The sequence below is a fragment of the Diceros bicornis genome, chromosome 1 (genome assembly GCF_020826845.1).
Source record: "Diceros bicornis minor isolate mBicDic1 chromosome 1, mDicBic1.mat.cur, whole genome shotgun sequence".
NCBI classification, from domain to species: Eukaryota; Metazoa; Chordata; class Mammalia; order Perissodactyla; family Rhinocerotidae; genus Diceros; species Diceros bicornis.
Genome location: NC_080740.1, coordinates 44,524,553 through 44,534,910, shown reverse-complemented (window position 1 = coordinate 44,534,910; position 10,358 = coordinate 44,524,553). Strand labels below are relative to the sequence as shown.

At 35.5% G+C, this 10,358-nt stretch overlaps 1 protein-coding gene across 15 annotated transcripts in view; it reads right to left on the bottom strand.

Annotated features, from left to right (window-relative positions):
* Positions 1–1,958: 1,958 nt before the first annotated feature.
* The window catches only part of CSNK1G3 (casein kinase 1 gamma 3), a 112,925-nt gene continuing 104,525 nt past the window's right edge, over positions 1,959–10,358 (bottom strand). For 8 of the 15 annotated variants that reach the window (XM_058539503.1, XM_058539518.1, XM_058539534.1 and 5 more), the window contains one exon: positions 4,218–4,368. In XM_058539503.1, the coding sequence (XP_058395486.1) occupies positions 4,314–4,368 (55 nt within the window). In that variant the 3' untranslated portion in view covers positions 4,218–4,313. Of the gene's footprint in view, positions 4,369–10,358 lie in introns of all 15 variants that reach the window. The other 7 variants (XM_058539477.1, XM_058539467.1, XM_058539439.1 and 4 more) reach the window with 1 other exon arrangement.

The window sequence follows — 10,358 nt, the reverse complement described above, 5'->3', positions numbered from 1 at the left end:
CTGTATTACAAAAAATTCGCACTCAAGCGTTAATATATATTTTGAATTTCATCAATAAAAAATTAGTGGAAATTTGTTTTTTTCCTCATTACACAAGTATATAAAAGCCTCAATTTTGCCTCTTGGCCCACAAAACCTAAACTTGACAAAAAACTTTGCCAACCCCTAGTCTAGAGCAGTGCAGGAGTGTTTTTCCATGTAAGTAAAATCACAGTATGGTAAACTGTGAACAAATATTCTTTCTAACAAAACCATTCTCATATCCTGGCAATATTACCTGAAAATACTTCTATATGTAGTCCTTTCTTTGGTTATGATCCATGTATTCTTATGAAGTAAATTTCCTAAGAAAATAACATGTGGGTCTGTATTAGAGTTAGGCAGAGAAGAAACTAGTTATCCTGAACATCAGCAAAGTTTTATAACTCCATTTATTTGTATTCTACTAGAAAAATTAGCTTTTAACTCTACTAATTCATTTCTATCACCAAAACGCTGAAAAGCTAAACAAAAACAAAAACACATCAAATAAGGTACTTGCGACCTCCCTTTTGACCTGAGTTCAAAACATTTTTCAAATGTACTCATTCACTGTATAAGTGATTTCTAATAATATATTCAGTTTTATTAAAGTCTCAATAATATTAATAACGTGTTCTAATTTAAAGCAATTAGGTTTGCCTTGCTATATTTTTTCTCATCGTAATAGCAGATATCTATTGATTTTTGCCTGTGCAGTACCCATTCACTCTCCTTCTGATACCAAAACCCTCATTTCCTTTCGGGTAACACCCTTTCTTCCTCATTTCTCATTCCAATGTGTCTTCTGAAGATGGACCCCGGACTCAGGCTCAGCCAGTGGGAGAACGGCATTCTCTTGGCCACAGTAATTGGCTCAAGCGTGGGCACGTGAACCAAGGAAGAAATAAACGTGTCTTAGGATTTTGTTGGAACTGTGAGAGAAATGGCCCTGTGTTTTTGCTAAGGTTGCTAAGATGGTAGAGTAGAAGTCTGAAGCTGCTGGGTGGCCACTTTACCATCGTAGGTGAAAAATCTCCCTGATAATGAAAACAGCAGGGTAGAAAACAAAACTGAGAGGTATAGAGAAAGACAGATTCCTGACTTTGCACCAGGATCAAGCATGTCTGAAGCCAATCCTACCACTGGACTTTTCAGTTAAATGCGATAACGTACACCCCTATTGCTTAAGCCAAGTTAGGTTCCTATCACTTGCAATTCAAAGGGTGCTGACTAATGCAACTATACAATCATTTTGACTGAACTCCAATCTTAAGTCAGATTTTTCTAGATAGAGCCTTTTAACCTAAATTTAACCCATGTTATGTTTCATCTCCAGATCATTCTATTGTTTCTGAATGCTGGTGCTTAATGGACACACTATTCATGGGCTTTGTGTGTGCTGCTTTGCCTTAGCTTACCTGTAGCATCTTTCGGTAAGCAGAGTGCCATTAACACTATTTTGTAAAATCCCTTAAAGCATCTAGCACAGTGATAAACTGTGAGATACTGTCAAAGATACATGCTCTCCATCTGCAATAACATTAAAGACATTCACTTAAAATTGGATTAATAATGTTTCATTTCTGTGAACATAATAGTATGACTTCACTTTTTAAAAGGAATAAAATGATTCAGTTTATTTACCTTGGTTTATCAGTGGCATTACTTTTAATTAACTGCTCTACTAAGTTGTTCTGAGAAGTGTAACAAAAATTTTTTTCAAATTTTCATTAAAGAAAGATTAGATACTTCCTGGTATGTGCTCTTTACAATGGTGTTCCAACAAAACAAGACAAAAACAAAAACACAAAAGTATATTCCTTTAGCTCTGTTTCTCACGTACACTAAACTAACTGAACTGAATTTTTAAAATCCCTATCTTAAATTACTGAGTGGCATTATTTTACCCATGATTAGAGGAAAGGGGAAAGAGCAAGTTTAAAAAAACTACCTTTATTTTTTATTTCTTTTTCAGTTACATACTTTTAAACAGGGATGTGTTTCATTATTCAGACATTCAGGCAATGTTGACTTCATTAGTGTTGACAGAAAAGAAGCATAAAAATGCAAAACATTGTTGGCTTAACCTGAACATACCTGCATTACCTATTATTGACCAGTTTGTGTTGCCAGAAGACTTATTCCTTGGCATTAAAATGGAGCACTTAAAAATATTGCTAAAAAGCAAATGTCTACACACTGGTCTTTGCAGCAAATAAGGGTATTTATACTTTTAAAATATTTTAAGTCCATAATTGGATTAATATACACACCTTCTTATGTATAAGGAGTTCAGATCATATAAACACTGTACAGTCCAAAAACCCTACTGAGAATAAAACTAAATAGGCTTATGATAAGAAATACAGATATTGCATGTATTTACAAATATCATAGACACACAAATTTGGTCAAATACTGTAAAGAAAGAAGTGGTTTCACATTATAATGGCCAAAACATCCATCTACCTTACTCAAAGCAAACAAAAATAAAAACTCAGTATGTAACTCCTGTAGTTTAAGACATCATGACAGTATACAAATAGAATGGAAACTGTTGACCAAATTATACAGCAAATGTTTTCTAGGCTGAGTGTAGGTCTTTAAAATCAAGAACTTAGAAAGATCATTCATAGGATTCAGAGCAACAATGATAAACAATGTCCTGATTTACAGTATTCATAGCTGTGCCTAATTCATCAAAAACAATGCATTGCTTTTGGTAATAAGAAAAATAAATTACAAAGTACAATTAAATCCCCGTAAATGCGATGAAGAAGTCAAAAACGTAGATTTATTTACTTTAATTACACATTTTAAATGTTACCTTGAGACAATAAAAATAAATAAGCACGCCTGGAGGCAGGCACTTGAAGACAAAGACGGGGCTGCATGGAAGGAGTAAGTAACCACTGTATAAATGAAAGGTGAATATGAGATTGAACAAGGTAATTATCTTTCAAGCCAGTCTTTTTGTTTTAACTCTTCTTGAAAATTCTGGCTAGTAGAATGCGACAAAAGTACACCTGTGTCTTTATGGTTTAAAACAAAGCATACTTGAAAAGTGGAATGGGTTTCCTTTTTTACAGAACCATTACTTTGTTCATATGCAGGCACTTCAAAAGACTATGGAGGCAGAGCACCTGATCAACCTGTCCAAAATAGTTTTCAATCATCAAAATTATCCTAAAAAGTAGGAAAATTCCAGAGAACCAGCAAAGTTGAAAACAAGAGACTAATGTGTACAGAGGGCAATCGAGTGACCCAGTTTTTATTGCTGGGGGGGTCTTTTTTATCAAAGAGCAAATAATTAATAAACAGACACCATTACATGGCACATCGCAAGTTTTCTGCTTAAGGGAGAATGTAATCATTCAGCAGTAGGCTTCAGTGGGATCTTCTTAGACCTCAACTTTATACATTGCAATGAGATTCACATTTATTTCTTCTCCTTAGTGTATTTTTTTAAAAACTCCAACATACCTCATTTTTCCAAGTATTCATTTCTTGCTGTCTAACATACATTATTATCTGGAAGCATAAAGTTACATTATACAAATATTTTGCATTTTTTAAAATAAGCGCTTTAGCCACTTCAGCAACACTGTACTTCACATAGTGGTGCAACAAAAGCAGAGCTCGTATTTACCACACTACTTGCGATTCATTTTACTGCTACCATCTGCCGAACCCATAGAGCTTTTTCGTCAGTACCTCTGGGCAGTGACTGTACCATGATTTCACAGAGAGAATGTTAATATGACTCATGAATAGCAGTACCATCAGTAATACTGAAATCAATGCAGATGTCACACAAAAAATGAACTTCTCAAGGAATAACTTCTTTCAAATATTTGGGCAACTCTGTTTTCTCTGTTGCGTTATCCACTGGGGAGAAAATTCCTGTTTGATTATGCTCTTATAGAAGTTATAAAAAACCAGATTCGGTAGATAACTGGTTGACATTTAAGATACTGTACTGCTTTCTACAACAGGAGGAGAGCTTCTGAAAAATGTTCTACAGAACTGTATTCACCAATATCACCTCATTGGTCCATTCCATTCATTGATGGGCAAAGCACTCATATTTTGACAAAACTTTAAAGCTTCCATAAATTAAATTAGAAAAAACATGAATGTAAGACAACCACAAAATGAAGTATGAAAGTATGACATTTTTGTTTCTAAGAGTGAGTCTTTGAAAATATATGTGGTCACTACAGAGATGATTTTAATCACAAGACAGCAGATGAACACGTAAGTAACTCCCCATGATCTGTCTGTGTCCAGAGTCATTTGTGGCGCTGTATGGTTTTCCTTTTCCTTCGTTTGAAAAAACAGCAGCACCTGCAGATGAAGGGAAAGACTCTTTTTATTATAAAAGTACTAAAAGGTAACAAAGTAAGGCTGAATCTATCATATTAATTTAAATGGTCATAAAAAGCAACGGGCTAGTGCAAGATAAACAGTGAACATGCCAATGAAGCATATATGTATTAGTGAAACTATGACAGAATTATTACTATTGTCTCATCAACATGCCTTTTAGGAATAGCAAGACATTCTATGCAACATTTAAAAGGAGCCACTAAACTGAAAAGGCCTTTACACCAAGACTAAGTGAGAAGCTATGGAGTTCTGAATCATAACTGACCCACCACATTTTATTTTGGATACTTATTAATTTCTGGCAATGGTATGCTTTTATAAAGTTCATCTTATGCATGCCTTCCCTTTGTTCCCAATATTTATATATGATTGTTGAAGCCACTGTCAGAAAAGCAATAATGATCCTGATATTGGGGATTTTATTTTCACTAAGAATTAGTCTAGATTACAAAAATAAAAAGAGAAATCCCAAATACACTCTTCAACATTTTCCATCAAATTTACAAACCAGAAGAAAGAAAATATACTATATGTAATAAGAATGTCAAGACTGGCACTTTTTAATTCTTTAAGGGTTAAAGAAGGACAAGCTTATCATAAGTTATTTTAATTGAGATAAAAATCATGCTTAACATTTAAAATAGCATAATCAAAGTGATTCAGTTTTGTACTCTATGAAGCAAATATTGTATTAATTTTTATTCCTAGGAGAAAAAAATCTAGAGATGATCCCTGAGAGAACTAGTTTTTCTCAAACTAAATTATCCCAGTCATGAGAAGATGCAAGGCATGTAGAGCAATGCCGACGCTGGTACGAACTGAAAGTTAATTAAGAATCGGTGATCAGCAACTAACATAAAACGCACACATATATCTATTCTACAAGTCTGGCATTCCTTCAGATGAAAGTCTAGCTTTTTCTTCCCTTTCACACTTAAAAGGAAATCAATCTATCAGAATGTTAAGATGACAGGTATCAGATATAGAGAGAGGTTCCTTTTTTTTCCCATTGAAGTTCAGTATGTGTATATAAATGTGTAAATCATATTTTGTAATAAAAGCAAAGCATATTTATATACATGGTGATTCCATCAACAAAATGCTGTCAATTCAAAGCTTGTAGATAATGTGACCTTATAAAGATGTTCCTGCAATTCTTACCAGCCCACCTACATAAAAGGATATTAACTCAACATTTTCAAGCTAAGCATAAAAGAGATGGTACAGCTTCAAGTGTCCCATCCAGCAAAAGATTATGAAAGATGAATTACTTGCTAGATATCTTTTATATCTTTCTGTGAAACAAAATGTAAACAGAAATCCACTGTCCAGTTAAATTACACAATCTCTCCACCCACATTATCTTTAGTCAAAAATAATTTCAGACCATTTATTGTAATTTATGCCATGATTATGGAATGACTATGGGGCATTCAAAATCAAATTACACAATTGCATTTTTAAGTGCACTCAAACAGCACATAATGACTAGACCATGGAATGTGAATAATTCAAAATTATATATATCACCTGATAAAGATTCAACTAGAAATATGTGCAGTTATCAATCTTTATGAATTTTACTTTGAGGTGACCACCACAAAGAATGGAAATAAATTACCCAATCAAGGGCCTTGAAAAGGGCTACCACTGAAAAAGAAGACCGTAGGTACAATAGATTTGTCCTAGTTTTAAAAACATAGGTCAAATGTACTTGTAACTGTCAACACCTAATACTTTCTCAAATCTGTTATATAAATTTTCCAAGATAAAAAAGCAAATCAAAAAATTATTCAAGTCAAATTACTCTCCAAGAGATGAAAACCATTATTCCAAAAAGAAACGTTCAATTCCTTAAAGATTTAGAAAAGGGGCCGGCCCAGTGGCACAGCAGTCAAGTGCGCGCACTCCACTTTGGCGGCCCAGGGTTTGCAGGTTCGGATCCTGGGCGCGCACCAACGTGCCGCTTGTCAAGCCATGCTGTGGTGGCATCCCATATAAAGTGGAGGAAGATGGGCACGGATGTTAGCCCAGGGCCAATCTCCCTCAGCAAAAAAGAGGAGGATTGGCATCCGATGTTAGCTCAGGGCTGATCTTCCTCACCAAAAAAAAAAGACTTAGAAAAGAGAAAACCATCCACTTGTAAAAAACAAAACATTAAAAAGTTAGCACATGACCATATTTTAATGGAAATTTATGAATCATTTAATGTAAAGTTCTATTAATAATGTTCACTGTTCCTAAATACTGTCATTTGTCTTTTCAAATTCCAAAGTACATTCTTTTAAAATTTTTCTACTGAAAAAGTGTTGTAAGGTATATATAAGCCTTTTGGAATGGGGAATTTAATGTAATACATGTTTTGATAAGTTCAAGTCCCAGATCTCCTACACTTGTATTAGCAATTCACCTTGCTTGATTTATTTTTTCAGTATCATTAACCTGCTTTCAGTTCTGAGAGTTTTCTTCCCATTTCTTAGGTAGTCTTTCCTTCAACTGTGTAAAAATTACTGAACAGAGAAAACCACTCCAAGCATTTATTTGAGACTAAATAAGATCAAATAAATTATAATTGTAGAGTCCTTTTAAATTCAAAAGCTATCTAGAAAAAGATATCTAATTTTCAAAAATAAATCCCACTAAATTAAGAGTACGCCTTTGAAATAGCGATTTGCCTAAATGGCATGCTATTAAACAGACTACCACCAGAGGGCAGCATTGCTTTATGCACTATGAAAGGATCCCAACACAAACGCTGTCAAAATATGATATACTTTCTTACAGAAGTTAAGAAGGAAATTGATATTTAACCTGTGGCTGATTTTTTAAGTCATTACCAAAACAGCTGATTTATAGTCTTAGTGACTAAGAAGTTAGGTCTCATCTCATTGTCTCCTGTCATGGAGCACTCAATCTAAAACAGTTCGGCTCCCATATGGCCATTCTGTCACATGACAGTTTTACTTCCCTCTCAATTCTTAAGTACTAATTTGAATTTATTTTATTTATTTGCTTATTATCTGCCTCCACACAGAATGTAAGCTTCATAAGACCTTGTTCACAGATACATCTCGCAAATGGGCACAAGGTTGCTACTCATTATTTAAAAAATGATTGATTTGCCTCATAAAGGCAACTCACTCCTAGAGTAAGAACCTACTAAAGATTCTAAAGTAGGTTCCAAAGCTAGAGTTCTTACCCATAAGCCACAAACCCTAATGAAACCTCAAAAAATGCAGGTTTTAGGGCCTGTGGAAGCTTTTCTGGCGAAAAACGGCTTGCACCAGATTCTTAAAGGAGTCTCAATCCCAAGAAGCACTGCTCTCTAGACGCAACCGCCAGGTCACCCCTCCTGCTTCTCCATTTCCAACGAGGCCCTCTCCCACATGCTATGAGCTGAGCACTGGAGATACTGAGTGGACACCATGCCATCAATTTACATGAGGGCAGACAAATGCGTAAAAAGAGACAACGTAATTTTAACACTTGGTACAGTTGAAAGGGGGAAAAAGTTATTGGTAATAATAACTGCAAATAATAGCAAAGATTCCAGGAATTAGCCCATACAGAAGTTCTCAGAGATGATGTGAGCAAGTTATTTTTATGAATAAATTCAATTATCTGGTCTTAAAAAATTATTATAACCTTTAAAATTTTTAAATATGTTTTATCTCTTTGCTGCTCAGCGGCTACATTTTCTCATACATTAGTCCACACCTCATTTAGGGTCTCTTCAGATCTGGACTACTGACAACTACCTTGGGGAACCTCATTAAGATTACCAAACATTTAAATCATATTCTTGTCAATGCTTCTTTTTTTCTTGGCCCTTTCTTGACTATTCCTTACATGGTTCCAATGAGCCAACATGCTCTCACAAGTCAGGTTCATGCTCCTCACATGATCATTCGGTGGCTAGCCTAAAAGCTTTGAAGCCACATCTCTATTCTTAAATCCTTTAGGAATAAATGCCAAGTCTTGCTTCTGATGAACTCTAAGATTGTTGTATTAAATATTGTTTAGGTTGGAAACAGGAAATCATAATAGATCAAAGTCCTAAACTCTGTAGAAAACATACATAGCGAGGGTCAAGCCTTTGCTATTGACATTGCACCACCATTTCCCTTTTACTCACTGCCTTTTTCTTCATCTGGAATTTGGCTGGTCTCCCTGGATCTATGTCATATACTTCCTTCTCACAAATCTACCCAGAGACTGAAGCATGTTTCTCTGTCTGGATCTGAAGTTTTTATCCGTCCCTTCTACAATGACTCACCAGCTCATCCTTTGGTTGAGAGACTGCTGGCACCTGCCAGGCACTATCCACTTAAGACTCTAGAATCTATCTTCTCTTCATCTGGGTTGTTGAATATATGAAAATATCTTTTATGACATTTAATCTTTAATTCTTTCGCAAGGGATTTTTCCCCTTAAAATTTATACCTCAAATGTAATTTTATATCTCTGGATATCTTGATTTAAAAAATGAGGAACTCTTTAGTTAAGCAAGAAGAGTTTAGATCAGAGAGCAAGACCATCCACATAACTACTCTAACTAGGAACCTGCAGACCCATCCTCATGGTCAATTTCTTCCTCTCCATTCACATGTAATTAGTCCCTCAAGTCTGAAATGACTTTTAAAATTTTCCATCCTCTCATGCGGGCTTAGTTTAGAACTTCTTGTCTCCACCACTGCTAAGAGCCTCTTAGCTGACTTCCCAGTCTAAGCCTCTCCTCTCTCCAATCTGCCATCAAAACTTCCCCCATCGTAAATATGGCCATGCCCTTATCCTCTTAAATCTCAGCAACGGTTCTCCACTGTCTAAGGCATTAAGTCCTACAGCTCTTAAAATCTGGTTCCAACCTATTTCCACTCCTCTCATCCTCCATTAGGATTCCTTTCCAGGCAGCCAGGTACTATGGGAGGAAGGAAGGAAGATTTTCTGCAATTTGATGAATCGCAGGAAGTGACGTATGCCTCAAAACTGCCGCCAAATTAATTTTCCTATGGTTATATCTTTGATTATAGTCTTTGGCCCTTTGAAACTGGATACTTAGCCCATCTCAGTTCACACTAACGTATTCACACACACTATACCCGCATGGGTTACTCCTCAAACCTGCCCCATTCTTTCCTTGCTCCACATCATTGCTCAACCTCTTCTCTCTGACTCCTTCTATCCATCTCCTTTGCCAAATCATACTCATCTTGGAAAACTACTGCAAATGTATCCTTACCCGTGAAGACTTCTCTGTTCTTCCCAGCTACAAGTGCATACTCCAGTCTCTGAACTCCAACAACATTGTATCCTATAGTGCTAATCCTACAATACCTTGTGTTAGACCAATGACTCTCAATCCTGGTTGCTCCTTAGAATCAGCTTAGAAGCGTTTTAAAAATACTGATAACTAGACTCCACCACAAATCAATTAAATCAGAAACTCTGATAGTGCAGCCTAAGTACTGGCATATTTTTAAAACTCCCCAGCTGATTGTGACATGAAGCAAGAGTTGAGAACCACTAAGTAAAAGTCATTGGTGTACTTACTATCTTCTTTAATGGAACATAAGGGGCCTTCCTTGACTCATCTTCATAATCATCATATTACCAAACACACAATAACTGTTCACTAAATGTTGGAAAGGGAAAAGAAAGAGAAGCAAAGAAAAAAAAGATGATTTCATACTACTTAAGAACTCGACAACTATACTAAAGGAAGCCTTGTGCTCCTAAACTCCTGGAAGGAATGATGAGAGTGCTATCATTTGTATCACCTGTCTTGAAAAAAATTCTGAGCTACAAAAAAAGAATAAGGCAAAATCTCATTACTAATGAAGGAGCCACTTCATACTTGGGAGAATAGAATATTTTCCCTCATTCAGAAATCATATATTTACCCTATGAGGTACTATTCTAGGAAACTTGAGACTCTAAAATGGCCACTG